The sequence below is a fragment of the Sciurus vulgaris genome, assembly GCF_902686455.1.
Source record: "Sciurus vulgaris genome assembly, chromosome: 1".
NCBI classification, from domain to species: Eukaryota; Metazoa; Chordata; class Mammalia; order Rodentia; family Sciuridae; genus Sciurus; species Sciurus vulgaris.
Window position 1 is genome coordinate 77,122,120 of NC_136461.1, and position 27,770 is coordinate 77,149,889.

At 37.6% G+C, this 27,770-nt stretch overlaps 1 protein-coding gene across 1 annotated transcript in view; it reads right to left on the bottom strand.

The window, feature by feature from the left end:
- LOC306668110 (guanylate-binding protein 3-like) overlaps positions 1 to 26,555 on the bottom strand; it is a 29,770-nt gene extending 3,215 nt beyond the window's left edge. Inside the window, 11 exon segments of the mRNA XM_079151174.1 lie at positions 652 to 845; positions 1,156 to 1,258; positions 3,122 to 3,334; positions 5,677 to 5,957; positions 8,072 to 8,216; positions 8,220 to 8,317; positions 9,953 to 10,149; positions 10,333 to 10,442; positions 13,026 to 13,153; positions 14,501 to 14,696; positions 26,444 to 26,555. Of these exon segments, the coding sequence (XP_079007300.1) occupies positions 652 to 845; positions 1,156 to 1,258; positions 3,122 to 3,334; positions 5,677 to 5,957; positions 8,072 to 8,216; positions 8,220 to 8,317; positions 9,953 to 10,149; positions 10,333 to 10,442; positions 13,026 to 13,153; positions 14,501 to 14,690 (1,659 nt within the window). The 5' untranslated portion in view covers positions 14,691 to 14,696; positions 26,444 to 26,555.
- Between the last annotated feature and the right edge of the window lie 1,215 nt (positions 26,556 to 27,770).

Below are 27,770 nucleotides of genomic sequence, written 5' to 3' on the forward strand. Positions count from 1 at the left end.
AATTCCATTAACTTGTGCAATTAATATACGTCCATATTCATAATTTTTAAGATCCTAAGAAAATAATTTCTCTTGGCATGCCGATTGAAATCTAATTGATTATTGGTTCCACTGAAGTAGCATGACTTTGAATTTCTAACACATAATGGGAAATACCTAGCACAGAACACAGGTTATTAAGCCCCTGGTTGGGACAAAGACTTTAAATTACTCTAGTTATAGAGGAAGAATCAGGCTATGGAAATAAATGGAGCAATTTCAGAACTTTCAAACATCTTCCATTTTATATCAGATCAAATTTGACACATGCATCCAGATGAATCTAATTTTGATCTCTTTGATGGTTGTGCCATGAATCCTAAGGATCACTATTCAACTGGGACACAGTAAGACCATCCTATAAACTCAACAAACCTTAATCCATCACCCTAGGGGACAGTGTATACTCTGAATTCTATCAGTATATAAGGTGCTGGAGTCACATAGATTTACAGACTTCAGGAGGATCCAGGTGTATGTGAGGAGTTAGAGGGACACATACCTTTTGAGTTTCCCATTGGAATCATGCCCATGCTTGACATGTTGGTTTTTCCCTTCCTGAGGAACCAACGCATTATCTGTCAGGCACTGCCAGGCCCTGTCCAGACTCACCTTCAGCTTGTGGTCTAGATTCCATTCAAACCTTCTCAAATGGTTCTGCATTTTCCTGTCCAACTTCTTCTCCAACTGAGCAATGTGTTCCTTTGAGCTTCCCTCTTGAGCTTCTTTCCCTTCCTGCTCCTCTTTCTGCTGCTGTCTTAGCAGCTCCTGTTCCTTCTCAGCTGCCTCCCTCTTGGCCCGTTCAACTGTTTCAGAAACCGAGGGAAGAAAAAACAGTAAGGCCTGGGCTCTATCATCCTAGGTTCTTAAACCAAACTGATTTCAGAAAAGGCAAGAGGGATATCCAAATCCTTCCTTTACCTGTGATAGCCAGAGTACATTTCCAAATATGATAGAAAACTCATTATCTGGCCTCCCTGTTGCTCTCAGAGGTAGCAGAGCATGTGCTCCATAGCAGGAAAAAGCTTCTGGTTTCTGGAACGTTTTTCTGTCCAGATAGTCAAGGCCTGTGCGGGAACCTTCCCCACCCTCTGAGAGCTGCAGCCCCCTCTGTACCTGCTATGGCCTTCTCTCCATCAGTGAGGGCCTTGTCTGAATGGAGGATGGATTTTTCTATGGCAGACTGTGACTGCAGGAAGTTCTGAAGGACCTCCTTTGCCTGGGGAACCAAGAAGGAACAAAAACACCAGGCATAAAGATCTAGTTTTCTGATGAGGAAGTTGTTATTCAATAGATCACAAAATGGACTTTCAAATTTTGCATCCTTCTTAGGATACCATAGTGATTCCTGTCCTCCTGTGGACACAACAAAAGTCCATGCTCTTTGGTGAGACATGAACACCCTCTAGTGCAGCCTCTTCCTAGCTCCCCATTGTCCTCTCCCATGAATACTGCCCACCAACCTCCCCAGTCAGATGTGGAGACAGTTCTACAAACACATAACCCCTCCATTGTTTGTGATATTTGCACATCCTTTTCCTTCTGCCTGGATCTGTTCTAACCTTTCTTATTTAGGATCATATCTACAGTTTCTTTGACTTGTATCTTCTACCTCCTCTACCATGAAGCTTTTCTAGGCTGCCTTCTGAGTTTCTTTTTAGTTTTGTTGAGATTGACTATTGTATACATCAAAGGTATATAATATGATGTTCTGATATATGTTTACATTGTTTAATAATTCCTACACTCAAGCCAATTTTCATGTTGCTCACATCACATAGTTACATTTTCCATTGTCATAAGAATGATGAAATCTACTCTCAGTAACATTCATGTACACAATAGATTATTTTAACTACAGTCACATTTGTATATCAGGTGTGCAGCACTTACTCATCTATAGCTGCATGTTTATATATTTTACCAGTATCTCCCTTCCCCTACTCTCAGCTGCTGCTAATCACTATTCTACTCTAACTCAACTGTATTTTAATATGAGCTTGATGGCTATTTGCTCTTGTTTCAGAATGGAAAAGACAATGTATAGAATGGGAGAAAATATTTGCAAACCATATATCTGATAAGGGGTTAACATACAAAGCATATTAGAAAATCATAACTCAACAGTAAAAAAGTAACTAACTGATTACAAAATGGGCAAAAGACCTGAATAAACGTTTTAAAAAAAAATTTCAAATGTCAAACAGATATTTGTAAAAGTGTTCAGCGTCACTAATACCAGTGAGACACAAATAAAAACCACAATGAGATCACAGCACATCTGTGAGGACGACTATAATCAATGAGTCAAAGGACAACAAATGTTGCTGAGGAGGTGGAGAAAAGGGAACCTTGTAGAACTGCTAGGGGAATGTGAATTGGTGCAGCCATCATGGAAAACAGCAGGAGAATTCCAAAAGGAAAAAAGAATTCTGAGTTTCTAAAGGCTGCCCTATAAGTTCTGATTGTATGATCTTAGGTCACTTATTAGGCCTTCTATGCACTGCACTTCACAAGGGTATAAAATATGGAAGGTAGTAATATGTACTTTATATTATTCTGAGAATTAAGTGGGTAATGCAAGGAAATCACCAGAAACTGTACCTGGTATGGGAAGAGAATATTCTGTTTCCTAACAACTATGTCCATCATCATTCTCTGCTACTATCAGTACACACCAGTTACCATTAACATGATAAACCTATCACTCCATACACCATTGACTATTATTTTTCCAACTGAAGTGTGCTAAGCCTCACAAGAACAAAGTCATTTCTTTCATAGTGTATCTTTTGTATTTATCAGAAAAAAATTAAAACACCTTTTAATTTTTTATTTTAATAAGTAAGAGAAATGTTTGGTTTCACCCGAATTCCTGGTTCTAAATCCTCTCTGGGAAAACTATTTCCAGTTTATTTAAGAGTATTTAACTAATAGGGGATATAAAATGATATAAATGTCAACATATTGCCATTCTCTGCCTTTGCTTCACAAATGATGCTGTGAGCTTAGAGTGTCAGTAGGAGCAACAAGGCCTTCTGACCACACCCTATTGGCCCTCCCCCCTCCTCTTACTCCTCACCTTCACTCCTTTCCTGGGCAGCTGCTTGTAGCCAAGTTCCACCTTCTTCTTTTCTTCTAAGTAGAGACTGCGGCCTCCAGGAACAGAGAATGCTCCTCTTGAAATTCTTCGCATCAGGGGCTCTGAAAGTTTCTTCAACTGAGCCTGGCAGTATTTGACAGATGCCTCTTCATTCTGCATCAAGAGAGCTTCCTTCTTTCTCTCTATGGTGTCCTGGAAGGGGAGTGTAGGGAAGTAAAATTAAAAAAAAAAAAAAAAAAAAAAGTTGTTATAAAGAAGGTCCAACAGGGATCCTCTCGGAAAAATGCAGTCTGACAGCCTCAGAGAGGACTGGGATATGGAAAGGAGTCAGAAGATGTGCTTCGTTCCCCCATCTGGCCAATTCACTGTGTGACTCTGAAAAGTCCCTCATCTCCCTTAGGGTCAGTCTCAATATATGTGAAATGATGGGGTTGGAAGACATAAACTTTTTGACTTATTTAGTAATAGTATGAATAATAGCAATGTAAACCCTAGTTATCACCCATAAAATGTTAAATGTTAATTATGGTTGAAAGTATAATTCCCTCAGAAAATGTGGGTTGCTACAGATGAAAATACATGCATGGCACACCTAATTCCCAGGAATGAGTGAAGTGTGTTCTGAGCAGAGTTTTGAATGCTTTACAAGTTCTTTTGGTGACAGTTTCATTGTGTGAGGATATAGGAATCAGTGCATTTGTTTGTTTCTACTTGCAAATTACAATCCAGCTGGATTTGCTCAATATGAAATAAGAGAATTTTGTCACGTTAAGGTCAGTTCTAGATAGTCTGAAAGAAAAACTTTCAGTGACAGTTCCTCCAGTCACAGAATTAAGCTGTCACCTGAGTGTTCTTTCCTAAGTGTCCATATCCTGCATTGTCCCTGGGTCTGTGAGTATGATGGATAGTAATCCTATGCTTACACTATGTGGCATTGCACAGGATTCATTTAGGAAACGGACAGAGCACCCTGTTGAACCTAACCATATCATCCCATTAAAGCAGTTTTCTCTGGCTGTAGCAGAAGGGAAATCAGAGACTAGAAAGGAGGGAAAGATGGAAGGCATCACTAGCGTTTTGAAGATGAAAGGTGCTCCCAGGTGCCCAAAGGATAAGTAAGTTCATTTCACATCTTGATTTCAGCTTGTGGTATACTGAGCAGAACACCCACACACCCTGCGCGAGGATCTGACCTAAATGAGCTAATGAATGCATGCTGTTTTAGGCTGCTGAGTACAGGATAATTTGTTTTGCAGCAATAGAAAACAAAGTGTCAGCCTTTAATTAAAGAGAACACTAGTAGCCTGACGAGTCTTGTTACCCACAGAAATTTAGCTTATTGGGGCTGGAGTTCTGGCTTGGTGGTAGAGTGCTTGCCTAGCATGTGTGAGGCACTGGGTTCAATCCTCAGCACCACAAAAAAATAAATAAGCAAAATAAAGGTACTGTGTCCACCTATAGCTAAAAAAGTTTTTTTTTAAATCTGTTATTTCCGAGATGAGAAGGATACAAATCTTGGAATAAAAAAGTGGAGTCTAAGGGTTTTTGTGGCTTTGTGATGGAGTGATTGCCTAGCATGTTTAAGGCCTGGGTTTGATCCCTAGCACAAATATAAATAAATAAATAAATAAATATCTGTCGCTGGCTCTTTGCGGTTCCAAAATCCATGGATATTTGTCACCGCCTGCAGCAACAACTTGCACGGGTCTTATAGGTGGTGGAGTGGAAACTGAGGCACTTCTATCTTTCTCTTTGGTGCACTTATTTCTTGCTTGTTTATAGAGGATAGAGGAAATGAGGTTTACTTGCTTTGAGAGGAGAGAGAGAGAGACTGTTTCTTGCTTGTTACTTGCTTTGAGAGGAGAGAGAGAGACCCCACTTATCAGAGAGAAAGAAACTTTGCTTAAGAGAGAAACTTTGAAAGAAAGACAGGCTTTTCTTAGAGCTTAGAAGGAGAGAGGCCTGCCACGCCTTAAAGTCCTGCATCCTGTGAACTAAGGGTGTGTCTACCTAAGGTCCCCTAGTGATGCGTCTCAGTTCTCTGTTCCGCAATCTGCCTTCCGCAGCTGCCCCTACTCGCTGCTGTGTTTTTCCCTCTGGCTGCTTCTAATGGCTGCTGTGGCGTGTCTTCTGCTTCTGCTTTTCTTCTGCTAACGGCTGCTGTAGCGTGTTTTTCCCTCTGGCTGCTGCCCCGCGTGTGTCTTCTTCTACTAGCTTTTCTGGTAATGGCTGCTGCCGCTTCTGTCTCGCTCTGCCTACGCTTATATCACCTCCAGGACGCGGAGAGCAGGGCCACACCTCTTACGCAAAGATTAGGTGAGATGCTCAGAGCAGGCAATTAGTGCTGGAGAACACATGCGCATACATTGTGTACGTGGACGAGAAAATCACCTGAGTGTGCTTATGTCAATTAACCTCCTCGCTGCCGATGTGATCAGGCGCCATTCTGGTGCCGCCAACATGGCCCAGCCCCCAAAAAATATCAACCTCATTCCAGGATAAGATCAGGAAGAATATAAGCAAAGGTGAATTACCACCAGATTCTTCTGGAACTCATGCTTGTCGTCCTTGAAGGAGTGCTCCATGAACACTGTGATGGCTTCCCTCTCACAGGCTGTGTGCACATTCAGCAGCTCCTGGAGTGTGTCTGTGGGGAATTCCACTCGCTGGGCCATCTGCTCACTGTAGTGGTCAGCTGCCTTCTGCACGGCTGCTGAGTTCTTACACTGGGTCAGAGTGGTCACTGCATCCTCCAAACAAGGCACCATCCCGCTGTTGATGGCACCCACATATATCTCCACCAAACTCCCCAGCACTGAATAAGGCCAAAAAACACATAAAAATGTCAAGTTCTCATTCAATAGAATTCAAGAGATAGACTCCACTTTTTTATTCCAAGATTTGTATCCTTCTCATCTTGGAAATAACCTACATTTAAAAAAAAAAAAACAAAACTTTTTTAGTTGTAGGTGGACACAGTATCTTTATTTTGCTTATTTATTTCTTGAATTCATTATGTTTTTAAAACCACACACAATGCAAGGGACTGATTATTTATGTCCCTCCAAAATTCCTATGTTGAAATTCTCACAGTGAAGGCGATGGAATTAGGAAGATGGTGCCTTCTGTGAAGTGATTAGACCATGGGGGAACAGCTCTCATAAATGGGGTTAGTGTCCTTACAGGGGACTCCAGGGAGTTAATTGTCCCTTCTACCAAGTGAGGACACAGCAAGAACTGAGCAGTCTACAACCTGCAAGAGTTCTCAGACTCCACCATGCTGGCACCCTGATCTTGGATTCCTAGTCTACAAATCTTGGAGAAATAAATTTATGTTGTTTCATGCTCCCAGTTTATGGTGTTTTTAAATTATAGCCCAAAGGACAAAGAAAAGCAAACATATGCCTTGCATACTTTTTCTATCAACACCTACAATTTCATATTTTTTCTTTATTTTAATTATTCTCTGGGGCATAACATTTTAAAACATTGAATATTAACCTTCATCAAAAATCATCATAGTTACGATCCAGCTATCTCACTTCTTGGTATTTATCTCAAAGTATTAAAATCAGCGTACTATAGCAATACAGCCCTCAATATTTATAGTAGCAAAATTCACAACACAAATTACGGAATCAAACCAGGTACCCTTCAATAAATGAATGGGTTAAGAAATTATGATATATATACACAATGAAGTTGTACTCAGCCATAAAAAATAAAATAAGATTATATCATTTGCTGGTAAATTCATGGAAATGGAATTTCCATGCTAACTGAAATAAGCGAGTCAAATGTCAAAATCAAGGATGAAATGTTTTCTTTTATATGTGGAAGCTACAGCAAAATGAAGGAAAAAAGGAGGAAGGATTAAATATATAACAGTGTACAGAAGATCATAGAATAGAAAAAAGAAATTGAGAGGAAGACAAGAGAGATGGGAAAAGGAGGAAATGTGGAATGAATTTTTTAAAATCATGCTAAGTACATATATAATTATACCACAGGGAATCTCACCTTTATACATAAATATAAAGAACAAATCCAAAGTAAATAAATAGGTGAGTGATAGGAAGATTAGTAAAGTAGAGGAAGGAGAATGGGGGAAGGGAGATGGGAAAAGAAGGAGAGGAGACATGAACTGAAATTGAATTCCATACATGTATGAATTTGTTGGGATGAACCAAATGACTATGTTAACTATAATGCTCTAAAATATTTTCTAAAAATATGATCTCAGATCTTTACAAAGCTGAATTTTCAATTGTTACTGTGATGGAAGCAATTAGATCATGAAAGTCAATGTGGATGAGAGGCTAAAAGAGATAGGTTTAGGCAGGTTCCACAAACTCACTCAAGTAATTGTGATTATTTACAAATACCATAATATTGTGATTCTTCTTTCTCTTTTAAAAGATCAAAATAAAATAAAATAATCAGTTTTTCAGGAAAAAAAACTTTTTTGTAAACATGAAGAGAAAAATAAGATAAACAGGTAGACTAATGAAGTAGGGTATTCTAAAAATTATTTATTTCTAATTCTTAACACTTCAAAGGATTTTCAGGGAATCATAAGCTAATATTTATTTTGGACTGGTTTAAACTGCCAAGTAGTCTCCCTTTTCGCAGGACCTCCCATAAAAAAGGCAATGCAATCTGTTTTTAACCCTATAACTTCTATTTCAACCAAAATGAGGCCCTTCATATATGTTAGAACTGTTAATACCAGTGATAATGTTTGAGGCTTTGGTAAAGAAATTGTAAGTCCTATGACATGAACACATACACATTTTCGTATGGTATATGAATATTGATAAATATTCTATGCACTTCTGTATAAAAAGAAATAAAAAACCGAATAGCATGTACTATTATTCAACAAATATTGGACCACACAGAAATATCATTTAAGAAAAATAGACTCACGCTTCCCAGTGACTTTAACTCCTTCCCTGAGGGTCTTGATCTTTGCATGGGTGAAGATGTAAGAACAGAAATTTTTTGATTGTTCTTGGAATTCAGGATTTAGTTGATTTTCCAACACGTCGTCAATATGAGCTAGGAGGTCCTTTTAGTATTTTGGCCGGTCAAAGACAAAACACTTCCGGTTTGGAAAGAAACACCTAATACAATCCCTTGATTTATTAGTATTTTTTGCTTTGGCATTATTACCTGAGGAAGAGAGAAAACAGAGTCACAGTGAGCACAATCTAGGGACAAGACATCTCAAGCATATCATGACTTAGAATTATTATTCCTTGGAGTCTTCTTACAGATCCAATTTTATATATTCATTCAATGGCTCAGTGGAAATCAAACTCATATCAGTGATGTATCTCTGTAAATGAATTGTTGGAGGCATGTGCCCAGGTTAAGAAACTTGGGTTGGTATCTACTGAACCAAGATCAGCATCTAGTTTATAAGACTTTCATGAAGTGATTTAACTGGTAGATAGTTACATATCAGTATCTGGTCTAATAGTACTGATAGTGGACGTCCAACTGTAAGACTGCATGAAGAGAAGCCACAAATAAAGACAATAGAGCAAGAACTAAAAGAAGACAGATAACGCCTTTTTAAGGAAAACTTAAATCACTGTTAAGAATTCAAACAACAAATAGGATTATATAGTTTGCGTATAAACTTTGAAGACTATAAACTACCAAAATGTAAATTATATCATTTGCCTCTATTTTATCAGACACTCACCCACCTAAATGCAATACTTTAGAATAGTTTATTAACTGAAAATAGTATCATCATAGGTGCTAGGATGAAGAGAATGATATGATGAGGAAACACAAATGAAGGCTCTGGCAGACAGCAGAAGTATTGAAAAAGTTCAAACTGGAAGGGGCTGTTTAGGTCTATTTGGAGTGTAAAGTTGCTTTTGTGGAAGACATAACTAGCCACTCCCTAAAAAGTTAATATATATCTATTATGGTTTGGATGTGAGGTGTCCTCCAAAAGCTCGCATGTAGACAGTACAAGAGGGTTCAGAGAAGAAATGATTAGGTGACAAGAGCCTTAACCCAACCAGTGAATTAATCACCTGATGGGATTAATTGAGTGGTAACTGAAGGCAGGCAGGGTACACTGGAGGAAGTGGGCATTTGGGACATAGGTTTGGGGTATATATTTGTATCTGGCAAGTGGAGTCTCTCTCTCTGTCTCTCTCTCTCTCTCTGCTTCCTGATCATCATGATGTGAGCTGCTTTTCTCTGCCACATTCTTCCACCATGGCGCTGTGCCTCACCTCAAGCCCTGAGGAATGGAGCCAGCCTTCTATGGACTAAGACCTCTGAAACTGTGAGCCCTCAAACAAACTTTTCCTCCTTTATGATTGTTCTGGTCGGGTCCTTTAGTCACAGCAGTGAAAAATCTGACTAAAACAATGTCTGAAAGAAGAATAAATATAACTGAACAAAATAGGTTCTGCACTGTAATTCTATGACTAACAATTAACTGGTACATATTTTTTTTCATTGTTTTTCCACAAAAAGGTAGAAGCATAAGAAAGAGTAGTGTCAGGTGTCTTGAAAGGTTTAGTACCTGATGTTAAAGTACAGATTATTTTAAGTGCAGATTGGTTTGGAATAATCTTTGTATACGTTCATGCCCTACTCTCACTGGATGAGTTAACTCTAGTCACTAGAACTTATCACGAAGGAACAATGCAGAGTCCAGTTATCATTTCTATAGACCTGACCTTGTCTGAGGTTCAATGCAACCCCAGAGATGATGGGCAGTGTTCACCAGACATCAACACTTACTAGACATTCCCCCTCCCAGATCATCTCATATACCTGGAATCATCCTCAAGGCATTTTCCAGGTACTCGTCTTCCGTGATGGGGTGACCATGTAGATTCAGCTCCAGAGTGAAATCTCGTACAGTCCAAACAAAGTCTGGAAAGAAACTCACGAACGCTGTGGAATCTTCTACTCCATCAAGTCTTGGGGAAAACTTCACCCTGATTAGTTCTGCTAGTTCTATCACATAACTAGGACTTGGCTAAGGAAAAGGAGCTGCCAGTCACAGTTCCCAGGTTCCCCTTAAAAAATTATGAATACTCTCCCTTCCTCTGGGTCCTCTCTGCTCTACCAAAGGCAACTCAGTCACTGGGGAAAGGATTCAGCTTGACTTCCATTCCCTCCACAATTTTCCAATAAACTGCAAAGGATACTGCAGCTTTTCCAAGGCATCATTATTGATGGTGCCCATGCTGTTGTACACTAACGTGCTGCTCAGAAGCACAGCCAGGGTAAAGGTCCATGTGTCATTCTTAGGGTCACCCTGGAAAATATGTTAAAACAAGCACTGAGCAATCTTTTCCTTCAATATTCATTCAGTTTTTTGTTCAGTTATTTTTCATTTGTTATTATAGACAGCACAATGTTGATGCCAAAAAAAAAAAAAAAAAAAAAAAAAAAAAAAACAAGAAAACAAAATTGAATCTCAACTTTGGCAAGGAGTTTTCTTGTGACTAGCATTGTTTCCTCATGTGTGGAAGAATTCTAACAATACCTTCCTCAAAGGGTCCTTGTTTTTCTGAATGGGATGAAATATGGAAATGCATGTTGAAAAAGCAGGGTCTGATGTTCAACTAGTTGCTTAGTAGTAAGGGACCACATGCTCACTTAACAATAAGAGGCTTACATAATACACGTTGTGCTCATCACCACTGAGCACTTAAGTCAAACCCACAGAGCTTACATATGTGTGGGCCACTAAAAATGTTGCTCACCTTGTTTATTTAACATATACACAACAATTTTTTCAATCTATATGATTATCTGATAACACATTAATTTGAAAATAAATGCAACAAAGATAATAACATACTTAAAGGGTTTACATATTAGTAATGGATCTAAAGTAGAAGGAATAACCATTATATTGAAGAAAAATAATGAATGTGTCAACAAAAACAAAAGCTACTGAAAGCAGGAAAAGACTGTGCATGACATGGAATATAACTGGAAATTTCATCTGAGTGCTAAATGTCTCATAAAATGTGAATGTAACAGAAGGGGTATGCAAATAGAAATACTTGCAGAAGCCAAATCAACATTAGAATTAAATAAGAACACCTCTAGCTATTAGAGAAATGCAAATCTAAACTATTCTAAGATTTCATCTCATTCCAACCAGAAAGGTAAATATCAAGATTGCAAGAAACAGCAAATGTTGGTGAGGATATGGGGGAAAAAGCTACACCCTTACATTGCTGGTGAATGGGAATGCAAATTGGTGCAACCATTATGGAAAGTTGTATATAGATTTCTCAGAAAACTTGGAATGGAACCACCATTTGACCCAGCTATCCCACTCCTCAGTTTACACTCAAAGGATTTAAAAGCAGCATACTACAGTGACACAGCCACATCAATGTTTATAGCAGCTCAACTCACATAGCTAAGCCGTGGAACCAAACTTCATGTCCTTCAACATATGAATAGATAAAGAAAATGTGATATATATATATATGTATATATACATATATGACGGACTATTACTCAGCTTTAAAGAAGAATGAAATTATGGCATTTACTGATAAATGGTGGAGTTGGAGAGTATCATGCTAAGCGAAATAAGCCAAACCCAAAAAACCAAAGGTCAAATGTTTTCTCTGACATGGGGTGATAGGGAAGAATAGAGTTACTTTATATTAGGTAGAGGAGAGTGAAGGGAGGAGAAGGGGTATGAGAGTAGGAAGGATAGTAGAGTGAAATAGACATTATTACCTTATGTACATATATGACTGCATGACCAATGTGATCCTACAATATGTATAGTCAGAAAAATGAGAAATTACACTACTGTCATGTATAACTAATTAGAACAAATTTAAAAATTTTTAAAAGCAACAAAATGAAAAGCAAAACAAACAAACATAAGCATAGAGTTCTTAGGTCTGATGGCTCAGAGCCGAGGGTAGGTACAGAAGATGGGGTTTCAAAGTTAGCTCTGTTGCAAGATGGCAAAGAGCTTTGAAGAGAGGCAAAGCTGCTTTTGTGTTGACTGAACTACTGAAGAAGCCAGCAGTCAGTTGTAGCAAAACTCTGATATGTTTTACTACCCTTCTGAGGAAACAAAAATCCTGAAATTCAAATCCAGAATATGGGAATTTGGAAAGGAAAAAATATTATGAATATACTGCATTTCTAAAATTCTAATTATTTAAAAAGTGATTGAGATCAGAACAAGTTGGACTTAAAACAATCAGGGCACAAAGATTGTAACTTTGGTATGTTGTTTCATAAGCAAAGACAGAATAGAATATCTACTTAATCTTGGGACAAAATGAAACCTACAGAATTGCAGATCTTATTTCCAAATCAATCTTTAAATAGGGAAGGAGGAAAAGAGGGAGAGACTGATAAAGAAAGAGACACGCTATCATTAATTTTACCCTAAATGTAAGGATAAGCAAAGTAAAACCCCAATTAAAAAACCTCCTGCCTATTGGTATCTGTCTCTTAGTCTGCTTTCTAGGAAACTTATTTGGTTTACTCACACCCAAGCAGTGATCACATGGCATTCAAGCTGACTTATTATATACATGGTATCCTCATTAGGACTGAAGGCTCTAAGACAGCAGGATCTATACTTCATCAATAGTACCTGGCTAAGACTGTAGCTCAACTGCTCCATAAAGACTTACTATAACGGATCAAACTATTCAATTCAGTTCTCAGGAATACAATTTTATCTAACATATCATATTATATGGTATCAATTCAAAGAGATAAGTTTCATTCCCTAGAGTAGAATTTTGGGATTTCAAGAATGAAACACAGAAGTTAAAATAAAAAGTATCACAGAAAGCTAAGAAGAAATATCAGAATAAAAAAGATCTGTCTGAGACTGCCTCACCTTTTCCACATTGCCCAGGCCCTCGGTGTCCAGGAGGACCAGGGTGTGGTCTGGCTTGGTGGGGTGGGGCACACACCACATCCAGATGCCCTTGGTTTCAGATTGCACTGTGGAGCCCAGAGGGAAGCCTGCAAGGGAAGAGCAGAGAGCAACTTACACTCTCAGCAGATATCCAAGACTCTCCTGAGCTACAAAATCACACTTGAAGAATCATAAGAGCCCATGATGCAAGATACTACTTCTCTGATTTTATATATTTCACATATTTATTAAGTATAAGCAAGTATATCTATAAGTGTATATGTGTATGTGTGGAGATTTATGTTTTTACTGGGTGTGAGTATGTTGCTTGTATTTATGTTTTACTTTATAATGACAATACTTATTAAAAAGAAAAAAGATGATGCTTCTCTGTTCATCAAGGATGTATAACTTTGTGTCATATAATCACCTTCTATCTTTCACAGTCAGCCTCTCACACATTTTAAATTTGGTTTATTCGTAATTTCTAATTCCTTTTCCCACTGCAGGAAGATGTGCCTTCCTGTCTGTGTGGCCCACCAGTGCACTGGATGAGAGAAGTCACACTACACATGAGGAAGATTTGATTCTTAGCTGTTCAACCATCCTGACTTCAAAAGGAAGTCAGGTATAAAAATTAGATCAAGTCCTTTTCATCATCTGAGGAATAGACAAAGCAATTTATCGAACAATTATTTACTAAGATACTGTTATTTTCAAGGCACTGGAGATAAGTTAAAGGTCCTTCTGAGGTAAAGCCCATGAATGAGAAGAGAAGACGGAGAAGTAGACCCAGGGATAGGAAGAAGCCAAAAGAGTGTGGTACAGAGATGACAAAGAAGGAAAGTGTTTCTAGGAGCAGGTTGGTGAAACAGGAGAGATGATGCCCAGCAAGGGACGGGAATGGATGAAAAAAAAACACATTTTGAATCAGAAAAGATGGGGTCTTTGGTATACATTGAAAGAGAAAGAGCAATTCAGTGGAATAGTAGGTTTTAAGAACACAGAGGAGTCAACTGAAGAGAGAGGTTGGAAGAAAGTAGAAAAAGTAAATTGAGAAAATATTATTTTGCTTGAGGTAGAGTTAAAAAAAAAAAAAAAACCACTGGTGTGGTAGTCATAATGAGATTTGGAGTCCAGAGAGAGCCTCAAGACATGACTAGTTAATAAGAATAAGACAGTGGAAAGGAAAATATCATGGGAGGGCAAAGATCATTGTAAGACCTCAGGCCCTGAACAGTTAGAAATGAAGGATATCCCTTTTACAGGAAGCTGAAATGACAGGTGTAAACCCAAGTATTGGACACATTGACAAGGCTGTAATTTTGCTGGTGAGACTTAGATTTGTTAGAGAGGAGATTCAGATTCTCCCTCCCTGTTACCCTGAAGATTCGGTGACAAAATGAGGCAGAGCTTGATTGAAGTAAACAGCCCTTCCAGGAGACCTCACTCACCAAGGTTTTCTCCTGCGAGACAGTTCATCAAGTAGGACTTTCCTGTGTGATATGGCCCTACAATAGCCACAACCACTACAGGCTGAGAAATCTTGTGAAGAATCTTCAAGGCTTTCTCGTTCACCCTTAGCTGCTCATTTTTGTTTTCCACCAGACACAGTGGGACCAGCATAATGGGTACAGACGCCATGGCAATCTACAAAAGTAAAAGGGCCTCACAATAGAAATAAGAGCACAAATTCATTCCCTCACTCAAGTTTAATCAAAGCATGCTTATGACAGCAGGGGCCTTGGGGGATTTCCATATTTTTCTATGGCACAAAATGTAGGATAGTATGCAGATCCCATGGGGCTTCCACTATCAGAAATCTGTACAGACACCAGTCCAAGGTTTTACTTCTATAATAAAAATAAAATTCAAGCAATACTTATCATGCACTAAAAGTCTATACAAAGTTGTTACATATGTGTTACATACCTGATCTCATTGATAGTTACAGAAATTTTGAAAGTTAAGATTAATCATACTCACTTTTCATATGTACAAGATGACATGCAGAAAGACTGAGTGGTTTGCTTCAACATATCTAGTGAATCGGGGGAGTCCCTGTGATCGAAGTCAGAGATGTCACTTCCCTACACCATGCTTTGCAACCACTCATGTGGCAGAATGATCTTTCTCAAGAATATTACTTCCTGTGTTCCTTAATCAGTAGGACACAGGGGCTTTCCTCTTCTTTACCAACAGCATTCTCTAATCCATTAGTTTGATGGAGTGGACTCCTCTTGTTCCTGCAGAATCAGGCCCTCATGCCACAAACTATCCATTGGTTCCAGACTGACCTCTTGCTGACAAGGGTTCCAATCACCAAGCACTTTTGAATGGTGTGCTGTTTTTATTCCTTGATACCCAGTCCTATTAATACTTTTACTTACTAAATGAGTTGGATAAGCATTTATCTTGCACCCACACTGCTTTTATTCCTGGGATAAAATTACTTACAATCTATGACCTTGCCCTCAGTATAATGCTAGCGTAACTGTATTAGTTAAGAAAGATTAGGTTCATCCGTGAGAAATAGAACAAAGATTGCATCATTATTGTAAATAATTTAAACACACAAATATCTTGCATAAATCTCAGTGTTAGTCATTCACATGTAATAGGGTAGATTTGTTCATTAAAGAACTGAGGCACAGGCCCCATCTTGTATATTCTTCCAACTATCAGGGTCAAGTTAAGGTCCAAGATGGCATGCCGTATTTACTGTAATAGTAAATTGGAGAAAGGAGAAAAAGATAAGCTACTCCTTTAAGAATGTATCACTTCCACATAAAAAAATAGATTGTAAGTTATCACATTACCAATTATCTGGAATTGCCTTCAGTATTCTGGAAAAACATGGACACAGTACAAGCAGCTATTTTTTAGTATGGGAAAAGGAAAGAATAGATACTTGAGGACAGCTAGAAGTGTCTCTTACTGTCACAAACCATAAAGACAGACACTGTAGTCTAAGTTCTGGGGAGACAGTGCCAAGTCCATCTTGTTCTCTGCCTGGCACCCATGCCAGACACACAGTCTGCCTGCCCTCAATCAACGTTTATTGAATGAAAATAATCCTGAGGAAAGAGGATATGTGAATGATACGGATCAAAAGACTTTCATACTAGTAATTGAATCATGTGGAGATTACTTAATTCAACTTAAGAACACAGAAGACAATGTTTAGGAAATCCTAAGGGGACAGAGGAATCCTTGGGAGCAGGAAGTTTTGGAGTGAAGGTGAACAGAGTGAGCATCCAGGAGAGGGGGAGGTCAGTGGTGTTAGATACCGGGAGAGTTCACCACAATTGTCAGCAGGAGAACAAGGACAACTCACTTAGCACAGGTATAGTGAAGGGATGGCAACAGGAGCCAGAGATGGAGTAAGGGTTGCCCTGGGAATGAGGGGATCCAAGAAAAGGAAGGTCTGTTTCAAGAAGGAAAAGTGAGAGGATGTCTTAGAAGACACATACTGATGTGACGTTTTTAACGTTGAAAGGTCATGTTCTCTGCTATTTTGTCAACTAAAAATTGGAATAGGAACAGAAATAGAAAACTTATGCTTCCATTTGGAAAACAAAAGCACACAAATGATGTCCAAAATACCTCTAGGAATAAATCTAAGAGAAAGATATCTGAACTTTCATGTGCTCTTAAACTTCCTCTATAATTCAGAATTATTTTTTCAAAACAAATATTTAACTACAGCATGTTAAGTATTAAAAGTACTATTATTGCATGAATCTCTTTGCAAAAATTTGTTTAGCCTTATGTATCAGTGACTTTCTATGATATATCCAATTTTTTTTACTGAAACAATATGTAAGAACATTCTGTTGAAGTCACTTGAATATCTTTGTATTTTAAATGCCAAATATTTAGCATGTATCTATTACTATCAAAATTTTTCAGCTCTGTCGTTTACTACTGCTACAGTTTGTATGTTGAATGTGCCTCAGAGACCCGCGTGTTAAAGCTTTGTCCCCAAGGTAGCACTGTGGGGAGAAGGCAATACCTCGAACATGTGGGACCTGGTGGTAGGTCTTCAAGTCTTTGGGGGTGTGCCTTGAAGGTATCAGTGGGACTCCAGTCACTTCCTCTTTTTTCTCTTCTGCTTCCTGTCCAAAAGTTGAGCAGTATTGCTCTGCCACACACTCTTACCATGATGTGCTGTGTCAGTGTCATCGTAGAACAAATAAATGAAACCAATTGACAGAGACCAGAACCTCCAAAACTGTGAGCCAAAAGAAACTTGTTTTCTTATGAGCTGATCATCTCAGGTCTGTGTTATAGTGCTGGAAAGCTGACTAACACAACTACCCATGTAATCTGAGCAAAGAGTTTAAACTAGCAAAGTCATATTTTTAGTTGTTTTATGAGGGTGATAGGTAAAATAATTGTTCCTACCTCAAATTTGTTTTAAAATTTAAATTGAATGATGTAATCTTTATTACAACAATGTTTAATATGCAATATTTTAGTAACAGATTGTTGAGTAGGTAAAGATTAATCTGCAAAAACTATCATGACAGATTGGTCCACAAGATAATGTATTTCAAAATATTCTGTAAATGAAAATTAAAGAGACACAGTGTAAAGATAAAATTTTCATTGGAATAAGACATTAATAGGCTGAAAACACACTGCTTTTGTTCACACTTCCTTTGTTAGATCCTTCAGGCTCTATGGATATGGAAACTATAAGCCCCTTACTGTCACATTATAATCCCTGGATTTGCATCCCTCTTTTCAAGGAGCAGATTAAAGGGACCTGAAAGATGATGTGAATTTGATGGAGAATTTGTTTATAAAAACCAGGCCTGTCATGCCTCTATTATGGAAGAACCACAAATTGAAGCTTCACATTACCAGAATGAAGTTTTTCACTATTGCTCAGAAAGTTATTTTCAGAATTTGAGACAGAAGAGTATCACTTGGAGAGGTTGTAAAACTCAGATTCCCAAACTTAAGAATCAATGTGTTACCAGCTGTGGTGACACACTCCTGTAATCCCTGCAGCTTGGGAGGTTGAGGCAGGAGAATCTTGAGTTCAAAGAAAGCCTCAGCAACAGCAAGGTACTAAGCAACTCAGTGAGACCCTGTCTCTAAGTAAAATACAAAAAAAGGTGGGGATGTGGCTCAGTGGTCGAGTGCCCCTGAATTCAATCCTCGATATCCTGCCCCCCCCCCAAAAAAAAACATTAAAGAATCAATGTGTATTAAAAAAAAAAAAAGTCACCACACTTTGGGTACATACACACTGATACACATTGGATTACCTTAGGTTAATCCTGATATCCCTGAAGAAAATAAGTGTATAGAAAAAAAAAAAGAAAAGAAAAACCTCAGTTTTGACTACAGAGCAATCATTTCATCTAAAAGGAACAAATGTGGGTACTTAATTTTCCAACTTGGATAAATAAGAAGCAATCTGTTCCAATGATAATTGCGATGAAATCTTAGGTACAAAACTCTTTTTGCTCTGTATTTACAAACCACCATCTTTGTGATGGATGCTATTTGATCAGGAAGGTCCTTGAAGAAAATTGAAACTTCCTTTTGAAAATCTGATTGAAAATGAATATAAAAGAACTTTCTTTTTATCGTTTTTTTTTTTTTTTTTCAGTTGTGGTAAAATTCACAACATAAAACCTTGTTAAAGGTACTTCTCAGTGGTTTCAAATATCTTTGTGCTGTTTTGCAACCATCGCCATTATCCATTTGCAAGATGGTTTTCATCTTGCACAACTAATACCTGTATCCTTTCAATTATATAATTCCACATCCCTGTTACCCATCCCTGGGCTACTACCATTCTATTTTCTGTCTCTGATTTGATGTTTCAAAATACTTCAAATAAGTGAAATCACAACTATCTTTTTGTGACTGGAAAATAAGCCACTTGGCACAATGACCTCAAGCTCTGTTCATGTTTGAAGTATATGTCAGAATATTCTTCATTTATAAGGCTAAATAATATTCTATCATATACATATACCACAGTTTGCTTATTAATGCAAGCATAATTCTGGACATTTAGTGGCTTCTGTGTTTTACGCATTACAAATAATGCTGCTCTGAACATTGGTGAACAAATGTCTCTTTGAGACCCTGCTTTCAATACTTGTAGGAATATAATCACAGGTGGAATTGATGGATCACATGGTAATTAAATTTTTTAGTTTTCTAAGGAATCATCATATCATTATTCATAGTAGTTATACCTTTTCATGTTCCCACCAAGAGCTAGAGGGTTTCAGTTTCTCCATATCCTCCTCATCAACACTGATTATTGTATGACTGTGTGTTTGTCTCCCTTTATTCATTTTTTAATTTATTTATTTATTTAATTTTTTTGTCTGTGGGATTATACCCAGGACCTCACTCATGATAGGCAAGTGCTCTTTCATCAAGCTACATCCCCAACCCTTATATTCTATTCTTTGTAAATAGCCTTCCTACTGAGTGTAAGGTGGTTTTTCATGGTAGTGTTGATTTGTGTTGCCATAATAATTTGTAATACTGGGTATCTTTTTATGTTATTGCTGGATATTTGTATATTATCTTTAGAGAAATATTAATTCAAATTCATTGCCATTTTTTCTTCAGGTTAGTCTTGTGTTGCTAAAGTTCAGTATATAGTCTGAATATTAATCTTTAATTAGATACATGATTTACAAATATTGTTTCCCATTCTCTAGGGAATATCCATATATATCCTTTTAATTTTTTTTAGCAATGTTGTGTTTTTTTTTTTTTTAATTCTGTCACCTTCTTGGTTAATTTAACAAATATTTCAATTTTTTGATGCCATTGTAAATGAAATCTTATTTTTTAAAATTTCCTTTGCAGTTTATTCATTGTTAATGCATAGGGATGCATTAGAGGAGAGAACGTTTATTTGGCACTCATAAATTCAAAGGTCTCAGTCCATAGAGGCCAATTGCATTGTTCTGGGCCCAGTGAGACAGAGCATCATGGCAGAAACGTGTAAAGGAGGAAAGCAGCTCAGGTCATGACACCAAGTAGCAAAGAGCCAGTTCCACTTACCAGCAACAAACCCATAGGCACACCCCAAGTGACCTACCTTCTCCAGCCACACCCTACCTGCCTATAGATACCACCCAGGTAATCCACTCAAGTGCATTAATGCACTGATTAGAGTAGAGGTCTCATAACCCAATCATTTTACTTCTAACCTTTCTCGCATGATCTCACACATGGTAATTAAATGGTAATTATTTTTAACTGTTGATTGAAAGACTGACAAATAATTACAATCTCTTAAGATCAGTATATTCCCTTAAGGACCATCTTTCTCACTGTTTTCCCAGCAGCCTACAGAGACAGTCAGGAAACGTTGGAGAAAGGGAGGAATCAGGGGAAGCTCCTCCCCAGCCACCTGTCTACCAGAGCATTGGATTTTGGTCTCTAGTTAAAGGTCAGGGTGAAGAGAATCAAAATCAAAAGTCTGCAATTGTTTTTCAAAAATTTAACTGTGTGGGAGCTTTTCATTGCATTTAAACCCAAATGGAAACTTGAGTGAATGACTAAGGCCTGGTGAATCATCCTCTGTTGCTCCACACCTAGACTTTGATTTCAACACCCTGGGTGTGTCCCTTCTCCCCAGTTGGCCTAGGGGGTCCTTGGCCCCCACAATAGATTCAGAACAACAGTCAACCATGTCACCACAGTGCCTAGAGGCTAGAGTATTTCAACATCCTGAGTCAGTGGTACTTTTTTGGGAGGGAGAAGGTTGATATTTAAATTTTTCTTGCTCATCTCTTGTTAGCTTTCTCTTTCTCTCTCTCCTATTATTATAATTAACATCAGCACTTTTCATTATGAATAAAATCATACACAGGTGTGTGGTCTCCAACTTTACATTCCAGATTCATTGCTATTATTTTGAAGTTTATTCTACCAGTTTTCTCACTAGATTAGATCTAGACCATGAGAACCTGGAATTTATATATTTGGGGTATTTTATTTAAGTAAACATGACAAAAATATTAATTCAAAAGTGTTTACTGGAGCTGGGGAGCATAATTAATGTTGGAGGACTAGAACTTTAGGTTCTGGATTCAATTCTTAGCACACACATACACACAAAGTGGTTATCTATTGAAAATGAACAGAGTCAGAACCATGAACAATTAAAAGCTGACAAATGCACTAGACATGCTGGTACACACCTGTGACCCCAGTGGCTCAGGAGGCTGAGACAGAAGGGTCACAAGTTTGAGGACAGCCTCGGCAACTAAGCAAGGCCCTAAGCAACTTAGTGAGACCTGTCTCAAAATAAAAATAGAAAGGGTTGGGGATGTGCCTCAGCGCTAAAGTGCCCCTGGGTTCAATCTCTAGTATGAAGAAAAACAAAACGCTGAGAAATGCTACAAACACCATCTCTACTTATTGTTTTTAAACTTCTATTAAGGTACTTCCTTTCTCTCATATTTAAGTTTTAGTATGAGCAATCATTCAAAAAGCAATGTAGTAATTTAAATCATTCCACTGTGTTAAATTATAGGACAAAAATCTTTTTTTAATTTTTTTTTATTATTTTTTTTATTTAGCTTTTAATTTTTTACAAACTGCATTTTGATTCGTTGTACACATTATATCTTTTGCTATACATGCTACCTTCTGAATGTATGTAACTAGGCACTGGGTTATTAGAACAGCTGTGAACTTACTTTCATTGGGTATATTTCTTTGCCTAGAAAGTTCTGTGTTGCTAGAAAAGTCGTCGAGAGTACCCATCCCATTTTCATGTCTGAGTAGAATTGAATCTTTGACAATATCAGGACAGAAACTGAGTACCAACAGCTAGGTGTTCATTTATGTAGCACCATCAAAAATAAATTGCTAAAATAAGTTATTCACAACCATTGCTTGAATGAAGTACAAGAATAAATTTCAAAGTGAATCTTTCAAATCTCCTCATTTCCTGTACTATGTCAGGCAATGCTATCAATAACATTTTTATTGGACTATTTGTGTTTTTGTGAGCTCATTTCCATCACTTCCTAATTTCAGAGTTAAAATATACTATTGTTTTGTGAAATTAGTTGGTCAATTTTTATAAATTGTCTTTTACTTATTTTTTATTTTTGATTGAGCAATGCTATTTTTTCTTTAATACTTAGAGGACACTTACTCATGCTGTCAATACAAATATGGGGCTCATTGCTATTAAGTATTTAAAGATGGACAGAACAAGTTTCTTCCTTCAGCCAGTCTATGTCTTGATGGGTACAAATATTGTAAAATACAGCAAGAAGCAATGAATGGTAAAATGATGATACAAATAAGATGTGGTCTCTGCCCAAGTAACAGTTTTACTTGTAAGCAGTATGTTGGTTTCAGAGAAGAGATATTTCTATTGTATCTAAGAATTAGAGTTCAGCAAAATGATTTTAGAGAAAATATATTTTAGAACAGGAGATTCACAAAAATAGGGATTACAGGCTGGGAAACAGCCTGGATTCAAAGCCGCTGTAGAACAGGCTCACTGAGGATGAAGTAGAAAAATCATTTGGGACCCAAATTTTAGGCTTTGTTGATCACCCAGGAAGAGACTTTCAAGGCTACTATGTACTCAGCTGTATTGGGAGTTCCTTCTCTCTAATGGGAAGGAGAAACAGAGAATAAAGTCCTGTCGCAGGAGGAACAAGTTGCTTAGAAGGCTGATGACAACTTGAGAGATATGTTTAACCCTCCCCACTTAGACATGAGTGGAAGCATTGCTTCTCATGGTCATTCAGAGATTCAGATTCCTGCCTTCTCTGTTTTGTTTCCTATACGCTAAAGCACGGTATTCATCTGCAAGATCAAATATTGACTGCTGCCACATCTGGTATCCTGCATAAATAGGACAGGAAAAGAGCAAATGCTTGAATAATGGCTCAAAGTTCTCTGGACCAGACCTACAAAGTAACATAAAAGTAATTCTAAAGTGACTCTATTATTCCCTAAGAAAGGGGAAGGGGGACGTGGGTAGGAAGGATAGTAGAGTGAAACAGACATTATTACCTCATGTACATATATGACTGCATGATGGATGTAATCCTACAACATGTACATTCAGAAAAATGATAAATTATACTCCATTTTTGTATGATTTATCAAAATGCATAAATTCATTCTACTGTCATGTAGAACACATAAACATTTTTTAAAAAGTAATTCTGAGGGCTGGGGATATAGCTCAGTTGGTAGAGTGCTTGCCTCTCAAGCACAAAGCCCTGGGTTCAATCCCCAGTACTGCAAAAGAAAATAAAAAAGTAATTCTGATGAAATCTCATGTATAAACTTAATCACCAGGACAACCCAGCTGAAAGAACAGGGAGAAAAATATAACTTCTGTCTGGGTTGCCAAGAGCTCATCTTGTAAAATAGAACCATAAAATATTTAAAACTGAAAATTCTGTCATAACTCTCAAGTATGTAAAATATCAGAAAAAGATACTTTTTAAATCCTGAAAGAAATTTGTTAATTTCTATAATTGAAACTGCTGACCTAATATAGTGGCCTTAACTTCCTCAGACACAAGGATTGGTGATGTAAAGTGAGATGTGGGCACCCAAGAAATGGTTCAAACTAACTCTCTCTCTCTCTCTCCCTCTCCTGCTCTTAAACTGCTCTTATTTTACTTTTCTAAATTGTTCACAAGCTTAGAAAGATTTAATTCTAGAGAAAAAGAATATAAGACTAGCTAATTCTTACGCCTTTAATATTTGAGTACTGTTAATTTGTTAGTATTTATTATATTTTAATATCTATTATTAATTTATCATTTACTATTTTAATTACTATCTCGTTGGATTTAAAACATTTTTAAATAGGAAAAAATGTACATGCCAATACATGCCAATGAAAAGCAAAGACAGTAGTTTATTTAGGACAGCAGATCCATATTTAAGGGACAATGGGGACAATCTCAAGAGAGATGTCTTTGGGGTAAAGCAGGGAATGCACAGTCAATGGATAGTGCAGGCTGTCTCCAGACGGGGAGACAGTAAGCAGCCCGTTGGTGTGGGGTGCTGATATTTTTAGACGCCCAGTTCTAGGAGCTGGATTAGAGCTGGAACCAGAGTGGACCTACATAATTTTGTGCCAGTTTTCCCTTCTTCATGACACAAGGGCAGAAGTCTAGGGCATGTGCTCAGGAGTTGTAATTTTTCCTGGGTACTTTTCACATCTCAATAGTTCATGGGTGTTTCATTTGAGACCCAGTATCTTGTCCTTTATTCCCGAATTCCTATCTCAGAATGATGAAAAAAGCCTAAGGTCTAAAGCTCATGGCATGATGTGCTTTTATTTAGATTCCTTCTCCAGGAGAAAGATTTGAATGCATGTGGTTTATTTGGGATGTGATGACAGAAAGTCAGTTGAAAGGAAAAAAAAAAAAAATAGGGAGTAAAAATGGGAAAATGGGAAAAACAGAAGTATTAATTACTGAGTTGGAAAAAAAATCACGGGAACTCAAGATTAATCCCATAAAATCTCACTATTGTAATCATTGTTTTCAAGGGAAAAGTGGAAATAAGTGACATTTTTGATCTATATAGTTCTATGTATAGCTTGAGTTCCTGATCTTTCTGATTCCAATCCAACACAACTGAATTCATTCAGTCTTTCCCCTCCATCCTTTTAAACTCCTTTTTTTAACTATGAGCATTTTGGTTGTCATTACACACAATAAGTTTACCTATTTGCTCAAATCTAGCATACACAGAAAGTAATTTCAAAGTTGTTGATAAATAGAGTAAATTGTTGGCAAACAGTTCTTTTTTGCGGTACTGGGGATTGAACTCTGGGCCTTGCACTTGTGAGGCAAGCACTCTACCAGCTGAGCTATCTCCCCAGCCCCGACAGTTCTTCTTTTGTCTTTAGAATGCACATGGTCAAAACACTATATTCCCAAGTCGCTTGGATGACTTCTTTCATTTTTTGCTTTCTGTGGTATGCTTAACTCATTTGTAGTTCACTTAGATTCACTCATTACTTTCTGTTTCATTTGGGTCTCCTTCATATGTTGGTGTATTGATTAATTTTCAGTATGTGTTTATTTTTTGAGTATATGAAACACTACAATTCTAAAAGTTCAAGTCTTAAGCATAGGGAGACTCTGTCTCAAAATAAAAGTTAAAAAGAGCTGACCATATAGCTCACTGGTGGAACTTCCCTGATTCAATCCACAGTACCAAAGAAGGAAAAACATGTCAGAGCTTGCAAGAAGATGTAGTTAGAAAAATGTCATTTCATCTCACTTCCTTATTCCCATTTCAGGTGTTTTTCTTTTCTTTCTATCACATCCCGCCCTCATCCTCTATTCAAATACCATCTTGTTAGTTGCTGGTTTGTCCTTCCTAGATTTCCTTTTCAAATATAATAATTAAATTCAGGTAATAAGCATTTCCTTCTCTTCCAACATTAATCATTTTCATGTGCAGGAAATTTCGATGTTGACTATTACCTCCAAGTACATCAACTGTACGTGGCTTTTAATCATTTAAAGCAATGAAGCTTAAATAGTCTAGAGAATCCAGGTTGGTTTTTCTCTTAATTCTGCTCCATATGGAGAATTTTATACACAAGTACAGGCACACCTCCTTTATCCAGAACTTGGTAATCAGATAATTTTAAATTTTTATGAAGTTAAAAGGAATAAAAAATTTTTGCATTACTAATACCTTAACTTAGTGATTTTTTTGTCAGTACCTCAATCCCTGTCAAAGAGTATCTGAGTTTCCATTCTTTCTCTTTATAATGTTGGTTACTTCTGACTCATTCCACCTTAACCGAATGCCAGTCCTGCCTCAATCTAGTTACCCATTTATTCAGGGGTAGGTGACAAAAAAGGTCATTCATTTTTCTCTGATCAGGACCCATTTCCTCTTACAATTGCCCATTGAAGATTAGTGTCAAACTGATCATCTAGTCAATTATACAGCATGAGGCGTAACATACAAAATGGGAACCAGTCAGTGACTGGCTCAGAAAAAGTTTCTGCACAAAGATTTTAGAAGTTCCCAAATTGATCTCTGGGACAATGGCCCCTTTAGGCAAATTCTATGTTGCCAAATTTTATTATCTTGAACGATGAGAATTGTCAATAAAGCAGATTTCATCTGAATTTCATTAGGTAATGTAAGTGTCAAGAAGGACATGACAATCTTAAAACCTTCCCAGTTCCCTCTATGGGCACCTTTACTGGAAACAAATTCAATACAGCAGGAGCAGTGAGCACACATGCTGCCTCTTGATATCCCCAGGATTATAAGTGAGCTCCCATCCCACAAGTGGCTCGTGAACAGCATCTCCGGGAGACACTCATTTTAGAGAGAATCGATTCACTTCATAAACATACCCATCCCTGCCCCAGTCTCACCTGGACTGAGGATCCTCTCCAGTTGGGAAGAAGGCAGCTTCCAGGAGGTAAAGACTGCTGACGAGCTCCTTCCCTTCTCAGTTTGACCACACTGCTTTCTCTTTCCCCTCCCTCTGTCACTTTATTTTATTACCTTACTGCTCTGACTTCCTGAGACTTTACGGGCTTCCTTCAGTGACCTAAAGAGGAAATGTGTAAACAAAAAACGAAACTGAAAAATCAGAAGAAGAGGGAACTGAAAGTACTGAACTCCTGCATTTGTTCAACAACCATAAAAGAAATCACTGAGAGAAGGATTTTTTAAAATTAATTTTTATTGTACACAAATGAGATACATACTGTTTCTCTGTTTGTACATGCAGTAAAGGCATACCATTTGTGTAGTCATACTGTTACATAGGATAATAGTGTTTGATTCATTCTGTTATTTTTTCCTCCCCCCCCCACACCTCCCACCCCTCTTTTCCCTCTATACAGTCCTCCTTCCTCCATTCTTACCTCCCAGTGTCAACATGCACTGATCAGGGAGATCATTTGTCCTTTGGATTTTTGAGATTGGCTTATCTCACATAGCATGATATTCTCCAATTTCATCCATTTGCCTGCAAATGCCATAATTTTATTCTTCTTTATAGCTGAGTAATATTCCATTGTGTATATATACCACAGTTTCTTTATCCACTCATCAATTGAAGGGCATCTTGGTTGGTTCCACAATCTGGCCATTGTGAATTGAGCAGCTATGAACACTGATGTGGCTGCATCTCTGTAGTATGCTGATTTTAAGTCCTTTGGGTATAGGTCAAGCAGTGGGATAGCTTGGTCCATTCCAAGTTTTCTAAGGAATCTCCACACTGCTTTCCAGAGTGGCTGCACTAATTTGCATCCTCACCAGCAATGTATGAGTGTTCATTTTTCCCCACATCCTCGCCAACAGCTGTTGTTGCTTGTATTCTTGATAATCGCCATTCTAATTGGGGTGAGATGGAATCTTAGGGTGGTTTTGATTTGCATTTCTCTTATTATTAGAGATGTTGAACATTTTTCATATATCTGTTGATTGCTTGTACATCTTCTTCTGTGAAGTGTCTGTTCATTTCCTTAACCCATTTGTTGACTGGGTTATTTGTATTCTTGATGTAGAGATTTTGAGTTCTGTATAGATTCTGGAGATTAGTGCTCTATCTGAAGTATGAATGGCAAAGATCTTCTCCCACTCCATAGGCTCTTTCTTCACATTGCTGATAGTTTCCTTTGCTGAGAGAAAGCTTTTTAGTTTGAATATATCCCAGTTATTGATTCTTGCTTTTATTTCTTGAGCTATGGG